At 44.0% G+C, this 19,570-nt stretch overlaps 1 protein-coding gene across 1 annotated transcript; it reads left to right on the top strand.

The window, feature by feature from the left end:
• The first annotated feature begins 10,353 nt into the window (after nucleotides 1–10,353).
• Nucleotides 10,354–19,400, top strand: PPIC (peptidylprolyl isomerase C). Its single transcript, XM_075272514.1, has 5 exons — nucleotides 10,354–10,512; nucleotides 13,148–13,261; nucleotides 17,782–17,875; nucleotides 18,702–18,886; nucleotides 19,040–19,400. The coding sequence occupies exons 1-5, from the start codon at nucleotides 10,396–10,398 to the stop codon at nucleotides 19,172–19,174; spliced, it is 645 nt and encodes a 214-aa protein (XP_075128615.1). The 5' UTR covers nucleotides 10,354–10,395; the 3' UTR covers nucleotides 19,175–19,400.
• Nucleotides 19,401–19,570: the final 170 nt, after the last annotated feature.

The following is a 19,570-nucleotide window of genomic DNA, read 5'->3' as shown; positions in this document are numbered from 1 at the left end:
GTACCATCAGAGCATATACCACTTTTGTTCACAGTTTTAATTAAGCTTTTGGGGATTGGGGCAAAATGTCTAAAAAAAAATAGCAATTTTGACATGGCAGTGCTTTCCCGCTTCACATCTACACATTGGTTTCCGTTGGGGGAGTCCGCTTGGGGACAAGCACAATACTCTGCTTTGCTGCAGTGTGTCACGTCTGTCGACCTTCAATAGCTGTTCAGCACCCGCCTTTCATGTCACGAAGGGGTTCACATTCAGGGAAGCAAAGGAGTCCCCCACTGTCTAATCCCTCAGATACTGTAGTAACTATTGATCATGGCATCTGAGGGCTAGCCTCTGAGATTAGTTGTATCCTCAACTGAAGACGATAAAGGTAGGTGTTAGCAGTATACAGTATTACTGATACAAGGTTAAAGCACCAATTCAGTGCAGAATGCACCAATAGTAGCTGATGGAGGTTACACATATGCCATATTGATCAATATCAACTTGCACGTCTGCAATCTGTAAAGGTTACAATTCTGAATGCTCACAAATACGTCTTCTATAAGGAAATAACTCCTTCCCATCCTGTAGCTTGCTATTGATTTGTACTGAGGATATAGTCATTGCTTACATAGTTCCATGGCCAGTACAGTTGAAAAAAAAGACATATGTCCATCAAGCTCAACCAGGTGATGTTAAAGGGCATGACATTCTTAATAAATAAGTTAAATAATAGAGGACTCAGTATTAAACCTTGGGGTACACCACCTACCATACCTCTCAAGTACAGAAATAGGGAAAGAATGTACGGTGTGCTATGCACACCATGGCACATTTAGCTACACCCATTCCCAACAATTTTTCTTTTTGCCCCCACACAGTATAATACTTCTACAGTCACCTTAACATTATATGCCCCCACATTATAATGTGCCCCTCCAATTGCCCCACAGTACAAACTGGGGGAAACTAGAGGGGGACATTAAACTGGGGGCAACTGAAGGGTGACATTAAAATAGGGCCGCTGGAGGGGGACATTAAACAGGGGGCAATTAGAGGGGGACATTTTTGTTTAATGTCCTCCTACCGTTGCCTCCAGTTTAATGTTCCCCTCTAGCTGTCCTCATTTTAATGTCCCTCCCTCCATCTGCCCCCAGCTTAATGCCCCCCTTCATCTGCCCCTAGTTTAATGTCCCCCTCCATCTGTCCCCAGTTTAATGTCCCCCCTTCATGTGCCACCAGTTTAACATAAAAAAACACTGATACTCACCTCTCCTTGCTCCACCGCAGACGAATCCTACTTCATCGATGCACTCAACTCATCTACGTCGTCCAGACGCAGATGAGTTGAAACCGGGACATAAATCCCGCTGACCAGGACAGAGGGACAGGACCCGGAATCCAGGACTGTCTCGCTGAATTTGGGACTATTGGGAGGTATGCACTTATAACAGAGGGCCCAGCACTAAGCCCTGGGGTAAACCACTTACAACTGAGGACCCAGAACTGAACCCTGGGGTATTCTACTCATAACAGAGGACCTAGCACTAAACCCTGGGGCATCATCAATAACAGAATCCTCACCTTCCTCACACAACACGGGGTCCTCAGCAAGAGCCAAGCAGGGTTCATGCCAAACCACCGCACCACAGACCATATCTACACCCTGCACAGCCTCATCAAGACGCATGTCCACAACACCAGAAGAGGCAAGATATTCGCCAGCTTCGTAGACTTTAAGAAGGCGTTCGACTCAGTATGGCACTCAGGCCTGCTCCTGAAACTCCTAGAGAGTGGAATAGGAGGAAGAATGTATGATGTCATCAAGAGCTCCTACACCAGAAACCAGTGCAGTGTGAAGGTGAATGGGAAAAGGACAGCATACTTCCAACAGGCCTGAGGGGTCAGACAAGGCTGTAGCCTGAGCCCAACGCTCTTCAACATCTACATCAATGAACTGGCTACAGTCCTGGAGGAATCACCAACCCCAGGCCTCACCCTGAACGACCATAAAGTGAAGTTCCTGCTATACACCGACAACCTCCTACTCCTGTCCACCACCGAGAAAGACCTCCAAGAAAGCTTGTCAGTGCTGGAAAAATTCAGCAGCACATGGGCTCTACCCATCAACCACAAGAAGACCAAGGTCGTAGTATTTCAGAAGAAGGGCCACAACAAAGCCCCCACCCCACAATTCACACTGAACGGCTCCACACTGGGGAAAACCAACAGCTACACCTACCTGGGGCTGGAGCTCAGCCAATCAGAAAGCTTCAAAACAGCAATAGAAACCCTGAAAGGAAAAGCCTAGAGAACCTTCTACGCCATCAGAAGACAACTTTACCACCTTAAACCATCGGTGAGGGTCTGGCTGAAGATATTCAACGCAGTCATCGCTCCGATTCTTCTCTATGGCAGTGAGGTTTGGGGCCTAGCCACCTACCCAGACCAGTCAAAGTGGGATTCCAGCCCAACAGAGACCTTCCACCTGGAGTTCTGCAAGTATCTCCTCCATGTCCATCGCAGCACCTCCAACATGGGATGCCGGGCAGAGCTAGGCAGACTCTCCCTATGGCTCACCATGCAGAACATGGCGCTATCATTCTGGACACACATACAGGGCAGCAGCCCCAGCTCTTACCACCACCAAGCCTGGCTGAGTCACAGAGCCCTGAGCAAACCCAACACCCCCCAACCAAGCATCAGCCATCTGCCAAACCAAAACCCCCAACATGCCCTGAACAAGGCTCAAATAAAAGGAGCCATTGAGAGAGACAAAGAGCGGTACATCGAGGATTGGAGAAGCGTAATAAATAACTCCAAGAAACTCACCGTGTACCAGTCATTGCAAAGGGACTACACCATGGCCACCTACCTGGAGAGAATACCCCACCTCAAATACAGACAGACCCTGAGCCGGTACAGACTGAGTGCCCACAACCTGGAGATGGAGATAGGGTGACACAGGCAGACGTACAAGCCACGGGAGAACAGAATGTGCCAGCACTATGACCAGGGGGCCCTAGAAGACAAGGCCCAATTCCTGCTACACTGCACCAAATACTCAGTTGTGAGGGCCGTCTACTTCCAAAGACTCTCTGCCCACATCCCAGACTTCACATCTGCAGATGAGAAGAGGAAATTCTACATCCTACTGGGAGAAGAGGAGTCCACTGTGGAGATCATTGCCCAATACGTGTCCAGCTGTCACCAACTAAGAGGAAGATGAAACCCCACGGACTGTTATACCCCAAATAACCCATCCCACCCCCCATACGGCTGCCACCAACTAAGAGGAAGATGAGACCCCATGGACTGTTATACCCCAAATCACCCCCACCCCCCCACACAGCCGTGACCAACTAAGAAGAAGATGAGACCCCACGGACTGTTATACCCCAAATCACCCAACCCACCCCCCCATACCCACCACTCTCCCCCCCAACCCCAACTCTCCCCCCCCCCCCCACTTTACTAGCTTTGGCAATGCCAAATATCCATTCGGATGTGCCAATAAAGCTTGTTTGATTCTTGATTCTTGATCCAGCAGAGCATCCCTTTAGTTGGATCTTCTACAAGCTGGTCCAAAAAATTGTCCTGCAATAAGTTGATGAATTTTCTCCCCTTTGTAGACAATGCAGATCCATGACCCCAGTCAATATCTGGTTAGTGCACTGATATTGTTGGCAAGTATATATAAAGGACAGACATGATATCCAGTCCTTTCTTTAAATTAGGCAAGTCTTTCTTAAGATTGTATTCAAGTTAAAAATGTGTTTTCTCCAATAGTTGTGACCTCGGTTCAGAATGGATCAATAATTTATGAGTGTTTAGTCCTTCCTGTAACTGCACATGTGATTTACGCCAGATTACGCTTTGTTTAATGGATGAACACATCCTTCAGAGTCCATCAGCACAATAAAACCTGAAAAAGTATATCTGTAAAAGTGTAGTCATCTGCCAGCGGTTGTCTCAGGAGCTTATATTTATTTTCACTTCAGCCGCCTTGCATATTTTAACTATAATAAGTGCAATCTTAAACATAGATTACTAGGTTACTATACAAAATCCAAACACTTTCCTCTGGCTCATCCTAAAGATTTATGTGCTTTATAAGACAAAGTACTTTTCGGAGAAGTTTAAAGTTGGAGCCCATATAAAAAATTTTCCACCTGCAAGAAAAAATAGCTATGAATTATGAATGTATACTCAAACTGCGTTTAATATGAAGACAAGCCTGCAATGTACTCCGGGAAGAAATGTGCTAGATACTAGATAGAGGATAAAACCAAAGCCAGTATTATGAAAGATTGATTCATTGACTGTACAATAAATAGTGCCGTGGTCTTGCCCTTTTTGACTGTATCAAAAGATCATAAAATGAAACTTCATGACATTTATTACTAGTGGTAAAATGCAATGTAGAAACAAAGGAACTGTTAATATCAAGGTAGCAAAAGGTCTTGAGTAGGACTGTTTTTTTGTGATGTACTCAACGTCTAGTTGTCATAAATATACTCTCCTTAACACTGAAACTGCAACACCAGGAAGAAAATGTCTTGACATTAATGAAATCATAAGATTGACAGACAAGTTAACCCCTTAAGGACCAGGCCATTTTTTGGTTTCGCATTTTCGTTTTTCCCTCCTCACATTTCAAGAGCCATAACTTTTTCATTTTTCAGTTCACAGAGTCACATGATGGCTTATTGTTTGCGGGACAAATTGTACTTTGTAATGGCACCATTCAATATGCTGTGCAATGTACTGGGAAGCTGGAAAAAAATTCAGAATGAGGCGCAATTGGAGAAAAAATGCATTTGCGCCATTTTCTTATGGGTTTAATTTTTACAGCATTCACTGTTTGGTACAAATGACATGTTACCTGTGTTCTACGTGTCAGTACAAACGCGGTGATACCAAATTTATATAGTATTTGAAATTTTTTGATACTTTTAAAAAAATGATAAACTTTGCAAAATAGAAAAAAAAATTTGTGTCATCATGTTCTAACACCTGTAACTTTTTCATATTTCCATGTATGGAGCTGGTTGTGGTGTCTTTTTATGCGGGACAAGATGACGTTTCTATGGATACCATTTGGGGAAAGATCCGATGGTTTGATCACTTTTTATTCAATTTTTTATAGGAGGCAAAGTGTTGAAAAAAACGCTTTTTGGCTGTTTTTATTTTTTTTGCCGCTACGCCGTTCGCAGTACGGGATAAATGTTTTAATATTCTAATAGTTCAGGCATTTTGGAGCGCAGGGATACCTAATATGTTTATGTTTAATGTTCTTTAATTACTTTTATAGCTGATCTAGGGAAAGGGGGGTGATTTGAACTTTTATATTTTTTTTATTTTTTTAATACTTTTAAAAACTTTTTTTTTTCTTCTGTTACATTTATGATCAGACCCCTTAGGTACCTTGAAACCTAGGGAGTCTGATCGCTCATACTATTCACTGCAATACTACAGTATTGCAGTGAATAGGAAAATCGCAGCACTTCTATTAGACGATGCCTCTGGCATCGTCTAATAGATCTAGTGCAGAGACAAGCCTGGAAGCCTTCAATAGGCTTCCGGCTGTCATAGCAAAGGATCACCGCGCTCTTGTGACGTTCAGGAGGGCGGCGATCGGCAAAACATGGCGGCGCCGTTTACACACTGCGGTCACGTTTGACCGCAGTGTGTAAAGGGTTAACAGCAGCGATCGGCTCGGGCACCGACCGCTGCTGTTAGTGGCAGGTCCTGGCTGTATTATACAGCCGGCATCTGCCGTGTATGGAGCGAGCTCAGCGTGTGAGCTCGCTCCATACATCCCCATGCGACCCATGACGTACAGTTACGTCAAGGGTCGCTAAGGGGTAAATGATATGATATGCAAGTGATAAAAATGAAATTTATTCCATTGAAAATATCTCCAATTATTCAGTATTGAGTATGAGCGCCATGTGCACATATACGCCACTTCTCTGGAATGCTCTATCCCGGACTATTAGATTAACTCCCAATTTCTACAGCTTCAAGCGCAAACTAAAGACACAACTATTCAGACTGGTCTATCACAATTCCTAATCAGTGGCCTAACTAGGAATGGCAGGGTCCCGTGGCAAACCTTTTACATGCCCCCCCCCCCCACGCTGAAGACCCCGACCGAAGCCGAAGACACCGACCAACCCCCCCCCCCCGCATTCCTGCGCGCACTATTATGCCCCATAGGTGCCCCTGCACACAGCATTATACCCTATAGTGGCCCCTTCACACAGCATTATACCCCATAGTGGCTCCTTCACACAGCATTATTCACCATAGTGGCCCCTTCACACAGCATTATTCACCATAGTGGCCCCTTCACACAGCATTATACCCCATGGTGGCCCCATCACCCAGTATTATGCCCCATAGTGGCCCCAACACCCAGTATTATGCCCCATAGTGGCCCCATCACCCAGTATTATGCTCCATTGTGGACACCCATTAACAATCATTATACTCTGGGGTCTACTAAGACACTTTGGAGAAATGGGTGTACCACTGGGTCCATGAACAAATCAAAGTAACGCTGAGCTGTTAGTCTACTTGTAATGAAGACTAGAGAGGTCTGGCAACCATACATTATGCCACTACAAAAATTGAAGAAGTAGGACCCTTGTGAAAGCCTCTTCATGGCTTTGTCCACATGGTCTGCAGACCAATCTCTGGGCATCACTGGGTCAGAGACAAAATAAGGACCGAATGAAATCTTGTGGACAATAGTAATAGGCTTGCATCCACACACCTCTTGTCTCATCCCAGTCCGTTGATGTTCTCCAACCACTGGGATACACAGCATTGAACAGTGCTGATATATTGACATTGGGGCGTAGCAATCTGCTGGAGTGATAAACCAAGATCTCTTGGTTCAAGGACTCTATTCCTCTCAGGTGGCTATAACTGCCATGGTCATCAACAAGAGGCATCATACAATCATCTCACACCAGTTGATCTAACTTTTGAGGTTTCATGTGATTGAATAACTTTGCTTTTAGGTTGAGGCACCACATTGTAGAAACACATCTTTTTTTGTTGCAGATTTTGCTGTAGTTTTTTGAGCCAATTCCAAGAATGGCTACAAATGGAAAGGCAAATATATAGGAAGTTCATATATTCCTCTCTTCAGCTCAATCGAATCCTGGCTTTGGCTCAAAAAATCGCAACAAAAAAAGCTGCGTTTCTGCAATGTGGGGCTTTAGCCTTAGGCTCCCACATTGTGGAAATGCTGCTTTTTTGTTGCAGATTTTGCTGCATTTTTTTGAGCCAAAGCAAGGAGTGGATTGAGCAGAGGTAGAACTATAGAAGCTTCCTATATATAGGAGCACCTGTAAATGATGTTCTTCATTAACCCCTTCCCGACATCCGCCGTAATACGGTGCATGTTGGGTGTGTAACTATGGTGACCGCCCGGGAGCTTTAAGCAGTAGACAACCGGCGCTATGTCTCTGATCGGTCCCCGAGGCGCCATTTTAACACAGTTTTGGATTTTTTTAGGGGTCAAAATGTAATAAAACCATATAATTTTGGTATCCCTGGAATTGTACCGAAACGCTGAATACAGGAGACATGTCATTTTGGCTGCACAGTGAACGCCGTAAAACCGAAGCCTGTAAGAATGTCGCAGAAATGCATTTTTTCTTCAAATCCACCCCATTCTGAATTTTTTTTCCAGCTTCCCAGTACATTATACAGAATAATTAATGGTGGCATCATGAAGAAAAATTTGTCACGCAAAGATTAAGACCTCATATGGCTCTGGGAGCGGAGAAATAAAAAAGTTATGGGGTTTAGAAGGAGGGGAGACAAAAACGAAAATCAAAAAAAATGCCATCGGCGGGAAGGGGTTAAAATGGCAGTGGTATGCAATGACAGTGCAGTACAGTGTACAGAGAATGCACAAGTACACAAGAGGTCACCAGTCATGTCATGAGTAAGGGCTTTTATGTTGAGTACCCAACTTGGTCATTTTTCACCCGATGGATGCCCATTTTCATATTTCCCTCATATATCGCAGGGCGAGGGATCCATGAAATGGACAAAAGAGAGTGTGACCTATATTTTGACTGTTACAGCATCCACTCATACACCTACCATTCATGAATGGGGCTCCTGCATGTTGTAGCTGCCCACATTGAAGCTGCCCTAGTTTTATTAACTGTTAGTTGCTGCACATAAGGATGCTATTCTACATTATACACAACTGTGTACGTTCCAATTCTGTGACAACAGTTAAAGCGGTCACATGACTTCTGAGTCCAATCAGTGACTTCAGTGGAACTCTAGAGGAGATCTATTGAGCAGAAGGACTGAAAAGCGCCAGTAGTACACTGGAGCATTGGGGACAGATGAGTATAATTTTTTTTTACTTCCATTGGCTGATTTAAAAGTTATAGGGGTTGACCATTTGTGCCTGGACAATCCCTTTAACATTGCATTTGTTTTTACATAAATTTCACATGCATTTTTCAAATGATTTATTTTTTTAACAAAACAAAAACATTATGTGTGAATAAGCCCTTAGCCCTGGTTCACATCTGCATTCGGTATTCCCGAGGAGTCTGGGGAGTGTGCTTGGGCTTGGCTTAAGAAACGCAAAAAAAGCAGCGTTAGGCCAGCTCAAAAAACCGCCTCCCACTGAAATCAATGGGAGCTGGTCATTTCCTTTTTCCACGAGTGGTCTGTTCCTGCTTGCAGAAAAAAAGAAGCGACAAGCTGTTTCTTCCAGCGGATTCTGTGGCTGATTCAGCTACAGACGTCCACCTCGCGACCTCCCCCCGACTAGGCCCATTTATTTGGGCCTAATCCAGAGCAGAATACTGCGACTGGATGCACTGCACTGCACCGGCATCCAGTCACGGCTAGCCGTTTTTGGACCGGATTCTGAGGCTGCCACGGCATCAAAATCTGGTTAAAAAAACTCCTGTTTGAACCTGGCCTTTAGGGTACATTCACACAGAGTTTTTTGCAGGCAGATTTGTGAGTCAGGAGTGGTTCCCAATCCTCAGGAGAAATGCTACGCTCACATCTGTGCCTGTGTGTCCCTTGTTTTGGTGTCCATTCTTTGAACCCATGGGATGAAAGCACTGCAACGCTGTTTCGTCTGGTATTTATGACAGTCGCTCTAATGGAGTCTCCAAACTGACACTAAGTTCACACTAGTGTTCGCGTCTCCATTGTTTGGGTCCACATGGGAACCCAAAAGACGTAAAACTTGTTCGGTTAAAAATAGGTTACCTGCAGACTATAATGGGGGTCCGCAGGGTTTCCTCTGGTTTAGGTTACCTGCAGACTATAATGGGGGTCCGCAGGGTTTCCTCTGGTTTAGGTTACCTGCAGACTATAATGGGGGTCCGCAGGGTTTCCTCTGTTTTAGGTTACCTGCAGACTATAATGGGAGTCCGCAGGGTTTCCTCTGGTTTAGGTTACCTGCAGACTATAATGGGGGTCCGCAGGGTTTCCTCTGGTTTAGGTTACCTGCAGACTATAATGGGGGTCCGCAGGGTTTCCTCTGTTTTAGGTTACCTGCAGACTATAATGGGGGTCCGCAGGGTTTCCTCTGGTTTAGGTTACCTGCAGACTATAATGGGGGTCCGCAGAGTTTCCTCTGGTTTTATACTGAAACCGATGGAGAGAAAAGCCTTCCTTGCATTTCTTTAGGTGGAATCTGTGGAGGAGTCTCAGGGCTCGTTCACATCTGCGTTGTGCACTCCGTACTTCAGGTTTCCGTTTCCTGCCTAAAACAGAGGCAGGAGACGGAAACCTGCAGGAGGCTTTCTCACCCATTCATTTGAATGGGTGAGAAAGCTGTCTGGCCATGAGCGGCGGTGAGCGTTTTAGGCTCTCCGCCGCGAAACCGGGTTTTATAATCTGGACACAGAGTCGGACATGCAGTACTCTGTCCGGATTAAAAAAAAACGGTTTTGCGGCGGAGAGCCTAAAACGCTCACCGCCGCTCACGGCCGGACCCGGTCTATGGTTTCCGTCTTCTGGCATGCAGAAGACGGAAACCATAGAACGGAGACCCTGAACGCAGGTGTGAACCCAGCGTCAGACTCAGATGGGAAAGCCCCAGATAAAACGTCCCCATTGACTTCAATAATAAGTGATGTTTTCCATCCCCTGTTTTTTGTAATGGGGTGGTGGGATGGAGGACAGAGGCCAAGGGGTCACGTCAGCTACTCTGTTTCTAACAAAAAGAAACCCCAAGGCAGTGGACCCTGTGCAGGTGTGAAGAGAGTCCTTAGTGAGCAGTCAGACCCTCATAGAGCTGGAGGGGCGGGGGTAGGCGGGGGCTGACGAGGAAGGAGAAGACCCCTCTCCCCTCCCTTCCCCGCTCTTGCTGACGTTGCCGGCAGTCCGGGGCGCTGACATCGGGAGATGCTGCCGGGGGACCCGCTGAGGATGTTCCGGGCGCTGCTGCTGCTCTGCTTCACCCTGCACACGTTACCGGGGGCTGAAGGCTACAAGAAGCGGGGACCGACCGTCACCCACAAGGTAACGTGTACCGGGAACTGTAACAGGGGCATCACCTGGGGGCTGACGGCGGCGGGGACACGTAGCTCACACATTCCTGGCACGTGGAGCAGTCTGGGCTTCTGTCCTTATATAGAGAAGTTCTCCTGTAACTTTCTAGGCCCCGAGCTCCTCCTGACCCTGACCGGACACTTCAGCTCTGGAAGCAGTGTATGGACTGTATGGTATATGGGACAGCTGTTCTCCTATGGAAGTTACTACAGGAGTGACCATCATGTGATAACCCTGCTGTATGTATGAGCAGCCATATGTACATTATAGGATATGTGACATCATCCATATAGGAGTTAATCCCTGAGGTGAGACCCCCAACAATCAGGAAAGCAGTAATGCAGAATGTGTCAGTCCTGTGCAAGTACATGAGCTGGTGGTCTGCATGTGCCGTACTGCTCTGTTCACATAGGGACCTGGGGGGACATGAAATTGTTATTCTTGGAAAAACTCCTTGAGGCTAAAGCCCCATGTGGTGTAAAAAACGTGGCGTTTTACAGCCCCTGCACTTTGCTGGAAAATATGCGCAGCGGTTACGCTGCGATTTCAAAAACTGTTGTGGTTTTGGAAATCGCAGCATGCCAATTATCCCTATCGAAACGTTGGCGGATTCCCTATAGGTATAACGTAAGCACAAAGTCTTTCTGTGAGAAGCGCTGAGAGAAAAACTGCGATGCTTTGTTGCCACTGTTTTTCCCACAGTGCTTTTTTGCTGCCACCCATGTAGTGAAATGCAGCAAAAAATAAAAAAAATTGCGGAAACACATTTTGTGGTTTTTTTCCCCACGTTTTTCATTGCATTTTCACTGAGTTTTTCTCTGCTGACTTTCTGCCCTTCTTATACCGCATAGGCTAAAGCCCCACGTTGTGAAAACGCAGCATTTTTGCTGTTGTGGAAACGCCACAGCAAGAAACACTGCGTTTTACAGTACGCTGCAGAAAAAAACAGGATGCGCTTCTGCTGCATTTTTCCCCACAGCATTTTTTAGCTGCATTTTGCGATGTGGAGCTTTAGCCTTAGGGTAAGTTCACATGATGTAACGTTGAGTGTGATCTGGCACGTATACACGTGCCAGCAGATGACGTGCTCAAAATGCTCCCATTCATTTCACTGGGAGTTAGGAGTGTATACACTGCGTTATTTTGCACCCGTGATTTTGCGGGCGCAAAATAACGCGGCATATATGCTCCTAACTCCCATTGAAATGAATGGGAGCATTTTGAGCATGTCATCTGCCGGCATGTGTATACGTGCCAGATCACGCTCAACGTTACATCGTGTGAACTTACCCTTAGGCTAAGACCACATGTTGCTGAAAAGCTGCTTTTTTTGTTGTAAATTTTTTTTTTGAGCTAAAATCAAGAGTAGCTAGAAAAATGAATGGTAAATTTAAAGAGGACCTTTCACATCCTCGGGCACATGCGGTGTAATACACCTCTAGAAAGCAAACAGTGTGTTGAATTCAGCTTAAAGAGCTATGGTAACGGCACCGATATCTCTTCAATTGAAGAATTCTCTTGAATTCTGCGCACTGTCGGCTTTCTAGCGGTGTATTACACCACATGTGCCCCGAGGACTTGAAAGGGTCCTCGTTAAAGGCAGTTCTTATTCTTCTCACTTCGTTAAATCCATTCCTGGCATTGGCTTAAAAAAAAAAAAAAAAACCGCAGCAAAATCTGCTTTTCCGCAACATGGGGCATCAGCCTGATGCATAAACACCACAGCAAAAACCGCAGTGTTTTACAGCCCCTGCAAAGTAGAATCCCATTCACACATTGCAGAAAAATACATGCAGAGGAAATACTGTAATTTCCAAAAACGTTGTGGTTTCCCACACGTTTCGTCAGTGTACTATCCGTATTTTTATCGGATATCACGTTCTTTTTAATGGCCCCATACACACAACTGTGTTTTATCACCGGTCCATGTGGGTGGCCATGAGCTCAGATACTAAACTGAAGGCAGATCCTATTCTTGCCTGTTCATTCATTCTTTGAAATATATGGGTCTGTTGAAAGCATAAATGGCCCACAGTCTGTTCCGTTTTTACACAGGCCCCTACATGACCATATCGCCTAAGGGTATGTTCACATGTGGCAGATTTGTAGTATATATTTCTGCTGCTAAGAGTCAATATTTGTTTGGCACTGAGCAAAATGGATTTCTGCAAGCTTCACTCCAAAAATTTTACTGGCGAACTTTGTATTTACTGACATGAAACAAACGTGGTCTCTCCAGATGACTTCAGCTACCAGCAAGGAATGTTCTGTAAGAATTCTGTAGAATGTAGAAAGCTGCTCTCGATACGAGCGGAGTTCCCGATTCCTGGAATGTCCATGCTGATCATGAAGACTTGAGGGCAAACTGGTAAAACCGCAAACAATGTGACCTTGAAAGTTTACCTTGATCTTTTCTCATTACATATTTGGTGTCACATTCAGGTAGATTGCAGGAACATGATCGCACCGCTCCATCACATTCCCTGACAGCTGAGAAGACGTTTCACATACTGCCGATAACTGACACCTTCATGTCTCTGAACTTCTTATTTATAGGAAAGGTCCTGTTCTTTGTGATCTCCTGATCCAGTCTCTTTATTTGCAGGTTTTTTTCGACATAAAAATAGGTGACCGAAATGCTGGACGTGTTGTCATTGGTTTATTTGGAAAGGTGGTCCCAAAAACTGTGAAAAACTTTGTCACCTTAGCTACTGGAGAAGTAAGTATTAACTCATGTTGTTGTTAAAGAGGACCTCTCACCCCTGCTGACATGTCTGTTTCAAGCTAGGTTCACACCATGCAGTAATCATCCTGAAGTGTCTTTTCTTAGACCTCTGCATTGTGCCGCCACTCTTCTACGTCTGCTGGCTGAATAAACTCATAAGGGCATGTTCACACCTGCGCCCGGTCTCCGCTTTCAGGTTTCCGTTTTCTGCCCAGGAGACAGGAAACCGGCGGTCAGTTTTTAAATCCATGCATTTGAATGGGTTTGTGCAAAGTGTGCGCCTGTGAACGTCTTCTGGTCTCCGCAGCGAAACCTTTTTTTTTTTTATTATTTAACCAGACACAAAGTCAGACATGCAGGACTTTGTGTCCGGTTTAAAAAAAAAAAAAAAAACGGTTTCGCCGTGGAGACCACAAAACGCTCACGGGCGGCGGACACTGACTGCCGGGTTTCTGTCTTCTATCGGCAGAAGACGGAAACCCACAAAACGGAGACCGGGCGCAGGTGTGAACCAGCCCTAACTGATTCTTAACACATCCAGTCCACACACAGTTTGACGCTTGTCCGTTTTGGAGATGCTCTGCCCCAGTTGTCTAGTTATGAAAATTTGTGCGTTGACAAAGTCACTTCGATTTCTAAGCAGGACTTGTGGGCTATTCCTGGTATGCAGTGGTTAGAACCTACCAAAAAATTGCCCAAGAACGGACAATGGATGAATTAGGACAGGGTTATGGGGACCCGAGGCTCCAAAATGTGCACAGGGAGCAATGGCCAATTTTATCTAGTCCTACAAAATAAGTATAAATTGGTAAGGGTTGTCTGGCTTTATCTGGCCGATTCTTCATTTGGGACTTGGTGAACAGAGCCCGAGTTATTAAATCTCAAAGATGCTCTAATATCTGGTGTCAGATGTCTGTATGTTATGTATCTCCCTATTGAGCTGAGCATGTGGCTATGAACCTTACTTCATGCTCTATATCTTTTGGTAGAAAACAGCTGTTCAGAGTAAATAACTGGAGTATCCGTCCTTCATTGCTGGGGAAACATCTGGGAAAAACTGCTTGGAGAAATTGACTTCTCTGCTTGCTGGAAGGTTAGAAAAGGCCAAGTATAACACTGCTGTACAAACAACATATGGAAACTAGAGTACAAGAAAATATGCAATTACTGTATATATATAATGGCAGTGGCAAAGATATACCCAGTGGCTGAACCAAGTACTTGCCTGATAGCGAAGATCGCAGGTTTCCTTTATATTTAATATGGGCTTCTGCCCATCTGCTAATCTCATGTTATCTCATTCCAAAGCTTCTGTGATAAAGTTCAAGAAGATCAGGACAACGGAGCTATATAGACTGCAATGTAACCATTAGTTCTACTTTCAGGGATGCGTTACATTACAAAGTGTGTACATGTCATGTGACTACTTCAGCCAACTATACATACAGAGACCTGAAGAATCCCCAAAGTGATTGTCCAGCTGATAAATATAATGAATGTTCTGACGCTTCCCTGGGCACCGCTGGTCTTTGCTTCCTGGTCTCTTACAGGAAAAGCTGCTCCTACAATAAGTGCGGGGGTCACCACTGTCACCAACAATAGGCTAGGGTCACCCCAGGGCTGTGGAGTTAGCGAGGACCAATTTTGGGTGGAGTTTAAGTTACAAAAAGTTACACTCCGACTTCAAAATCAAATGATTATTTAATTTAAAATAATCATTAATATTGTAAAGCTAATTAGATTCTCACTGACCATGGATGTCAGCCATGTATGAAGACGTCTGAGTCAGGCTATAGAAAAATAGGAGTCAGAGATGGTGATTTGGCCAAGAAAATGGAGAAAGAGAAGGTTTTGTCCATAGCATCCAATCACATTCCAACTCTTATTATCCAAATGGTTCTGGAGCAGGACTGCTGAAATCTGACTGGTTGTTATTTACCCTCCCCCTTCCCTTGTCTAGTTATGATAAACCTCCCCCAATGCCAATGAGCAGCCTGTCTTGATACCATCTATAGGAACTCTGTCAATTCTCAGGTAGATCCCTGCACATTAGATCAATGGCAGAATGTGATGTGGAAACATAGTTGATGTCCATGAAACATGACTCACACCTTCCAGTCTCCTCAAGTGTGCTGACAGGGCCGCGCCTGGGTACTGTACGGATAATGTCAAGAGCAGCTGGCAGCCCATCCAGACATGCACAAAGACACTTCTGTTTCTTAAGTACAAGCTGCTTCCTTGTATTTATCTAAGGTTACCCTTTGAAGTATATATTAGTAAAAGTAGAGGTGGATTTACTTCTTTTCAAAGTTGTGCCCCATAAGACTATGCAACTTTTATTAGGACCAACAATAACTATTAGGACAGCAAGAGCCTATGGTCAAGTCCAAAGCTAGATAAATGTCAGGAGAACCTTACAGTGTTGGCAGGACTGACTGACTTATGTGTATGGGGGTGTCCCAAAAAGGACTGAAAAAGCATTCAACTGCAATCTCCCACTGCGGTCTGGTTCTGCTGCTTCCGGGGTCTTGTTCCGGCAGAGGCACATGACCACTGAGGACAATCAGCGGCCTTAGGAAAGGAACCAAAATGTCCCATGTCCTTTCCTTAGTGGTCAGGTGAGGCAAGGACTTCTGCAGGAAGAAGCTCTGGCATGCTGCTAGACTGGACATTAGGGATAGGTCAGTAGGTATGTGTTTGTATTTATACAGTCCCTGACAAAAGTTCTGTTGCTTATCCATGTTGTGGAATCAAAAGCTTATAATCTGACTTTAAATTCATCCATTGGTTTTAGAAATGACTCATATGAAAGCTGAAACCCTCCCAAATGTGTTTTTTATTAAGAAAATAAATTGGCTTCACTGGTGAAATATTGATCATTTAATGAACACAGAAAGGTCAGATTTTGGCAAGACAAAAGTTTTGTCGCTCACATAAAGTAATGTGAAAATCAAACCAATAATTCAGTTCAAATACAAAGATATGTTTCATAACATTGGTGAATGAAGTTGTGGTGCTATTACAGCCATATTTAATATTTTGTGTGACTTCCATGAGCTTGAAGGACGGCATCCATGCGTTTCATCAATGATTCATACAATTTATTGATAAAGTCATCAGGAATAGCAGAGAATACAGTCTAACATGCCTCCCAGAGTTGTCTGCCAAGCTTCCTCTTTCATCCTACCCCAAACATGCTCAATGATGTTCATGTCTGGTGACTGGGCTGGCCAGTCCTGGAGCACATTCATCTTCTTTGCCTTGAGGAACTTTAATGTAGAGATGGATGTATGAGATGGAGCACCAGCCTGCTGCAAAATGTGACCCCTTTTATGATTGGGAATGTAAGAGGAAGCTAATACTTCTTGATATTGTAGGCTATTGATATTGCCTTCCACCTTACAAATTTTTCGCATACTCCCATACTGAATGTAACTCAAGACCATGATCTTACACCCAGAAAACAGTTAAGTTTGGTGGTGGAATCTTGGATCCATACGGGCTCCAGTAGGTCTCCTGCAGTATTTGCAGCGGCTATGGTGTAATTCAACTGAAGATTCATCTGAGAAATCCACCTTCTGCCACTTTTCCATTGTCCATCCGTTTAGCAGGCTGTGGGCCTTTAATTGCCTTTTGTTTAGTGATGGCTTCTGGGCACTGATTCCACCATGGAGGACATTTGGAGGCAGAATCCTACAAACTCTTCTAGTTGACACGGACTTGAGGTGACCGGGCCTGTTGGAGCTCTGCTGCAGTGGAGGAGGGGCTGGCTTTGATTTTCTAACCAACAAACATTCCTCCTGATCAGTTGTCTTGCGGGGTCTGCTGGACCTGGGCTTGTCAAACACATCTCCAGTCTGTTCAAATCTTTTTTTAATTCTTTGTACTTGACGCTGAGACACATTAAAGGTGCAGCCACCTCTGCAGTGGATCTGGTCTTCAGCCTCTTGATAATCAAGGCTTTGGTCGCAGAGTTGATTTTTGGCTGTTGTTAGAGGTGAAGTTACAGTTCAAGTGGAGGTTTGGGGTGCTGGAGTTCTTCTTATACACACCCACTTATTAACCGATCAATTAGTGAGCATCGGTGAGGCTGTAAACTAGGATGGGGCATTATATGACAAGGCTACAAAACTTTTGCCTTGCCAAAATCTGACCTTTCTGTGTTCATTAAATGATCAATATTTCGCCAGTGAAGCCAGTTTATTTTCTTAATAAAAAACACATTTGGGAGGGTTTCAGCTTTCATATGAGTCAGTTCTTAATCCAATAGATGAATTTAAAGTCAATTTATAAGCTTTTGATTCCACAACATGGATAAGTGACAGAACTTTTGTCAGGGACTGTATATATGTATAATTTTTTTTTCAACCTTCCCAGCTTCCTTGCATAAATTTGTATATCCTGGACAACCCCTCTAAGTTTTATCCATGGGATTACTGCTCCCTCAGTGGTACATTACTATATTATAAATGGCATTGCTCTTGATATGCTTGCTGTTTGTTTCCTCGTTCCAGAAAGGTTACGGCTATAAAGGCAGCAAGTTCCACAGAGTTATCAAAGACTTTATGATCCAGGGAGGAGATTTCACAGTTGGAGATGGCACTGGAGGTACAGTAATAGGAAGAAGCATTAGAAATAGAGGACATTCTAATAGTAAAATAATAAGTATATATTATTGCATACTTGTCACCCCAAAGTTTGCAGGCTATGCCACCTTCCCCGTCATCTGTTTTAGGATTCTCCATTAAATGACACTTCTGGAAGATCTTTTGTAGAATTCTGCATTGTGCCATTTCTCTGTTGCTCTTACTGTAAAAATATCACTTTGTCATATAGTGATCCACATAAAAATTACACATTGCCAGAATTGCTGATTTTGCTCATCTCGCCTCCACAAAAAAATGTGATCAAAAAGTTGTATGTACCCCAAAATAGTAGTTTACCCTGCAAAAAGCTTTCATATAGCAGTTCTCAGAATATGCGACACTAAGCTTTTTTTTTTTTTAAGAATGTAAAGGGATTCTCTGTGCAACCCCCCCCCCCCCCCCCAGTTATTAATAGGTTAATAAGTGCACCCAAATACCTTTAGCAGTCTTTTGAGTGATTGCTGGGTTTCTCTGGTGTCTTCTGTATTTGTTTACATGGGTGACTTCCGATTCTGTTTTCCTACAACTACCATGATGCATTGCGCTTGTAGGCAAACAGGTTTTCCTAAAACAAGTTAATTTCAAGATGGTCAAAGAATGACTACAATCACACTCACAATCACCACACGATGATGGAAAAGTAGTATCCCAGGAATTTTCAGATAGGAAAGAAAAGCTAAATAAGTTAAAACTGAATTATATGATTATTAAAAAAAAAAACAAAAAAAAACTATTGCAATAAATCTACACCAATAAAGTGTTAAATTGCAATTGATGATGTGTTGCAGGAAGAAGCATCTATGGAGATCAGTTTCCAGATGAGAATTTTAAGCTCAAGCATTATGGAATTGGTTGGGTGAGCATGGCAAATGCTGGGCCAGATACAAATGGGTCACAGTTCTTCATTTCCACAACTCGACCTCTATGGCTGGATGGAAAACATGTCGTTTTTGGCAAAGTCGTGGATGGCATGGTAAGGATTTTTTGGGTCTTTCTACAGATATGATCTGTGCGTCTTTATGGATAGTTTAATGTCCAGGCAGTAAGCTGTGGTTCCATGATGCTGTAGCTATCATGTAGCCTGTTGTGAACCTGGCAGTGTCACCTTTCTTTTTTCCTTCATCAGGCTGTGGTACATGGGATAGAGCTCCAGCAGACAGATGAAAAAGATCGCCCTTTACAGGACTGTGTCATTGTGAACAGTGGAGAAATCACAGTGAAGGAACCATTTGTGGTTGAAGTGGATGGCTGGAAAGATTAGAAGTTTTGAAAAAATGAGAACTTTTCGTACATTATTTTTTGTAAAAGATGACCAATAAATGTAAATATATTATCAGATCGTATGAGGAGGACCTCGGTATTTTGATGTACATGTATTTCACTTCTCCATAGAATTGTAAGCCAAAGTCCCCTGTATTACATTCTGCTCACATAGGATATACTTGTCGCTCTTCCATGTATGATACCAAACCAGTGATCTCTGCGCCAATTACATCAGATCTACAGTCTGAGAATAAAGATGATGACCATTGCTTTGTAACATGCATTTAGATGATACAGTATGTGGAATAAGTACATGTGTGCAAAGCAGCGGTGTACAGTAATTCATATTGTGTGCAGAAGAGCAGATTGAAGGACTAGGGCAGAAACCAGTTCA

This window comes from Leptodactylus fuscus, chromosome 1 (assembly GCF_031893055.1).
Source record: "Leptodactylus fuscus isolate aLepFus1 chromosome 1, aLepFus1.hap2, whole genome shotgun sequence".
NCBI lineage: Eukaryota > Metazoa > Chordata > Amphibia > Anura > Leptodactylidae > Leptodactylus > Leptodactylus fuscus.
The sequence above is the reverse complement of the archived record's forward strand: the minus strand, read 5'-3'. Positions and strand labels throughout refer to the sequence as shown.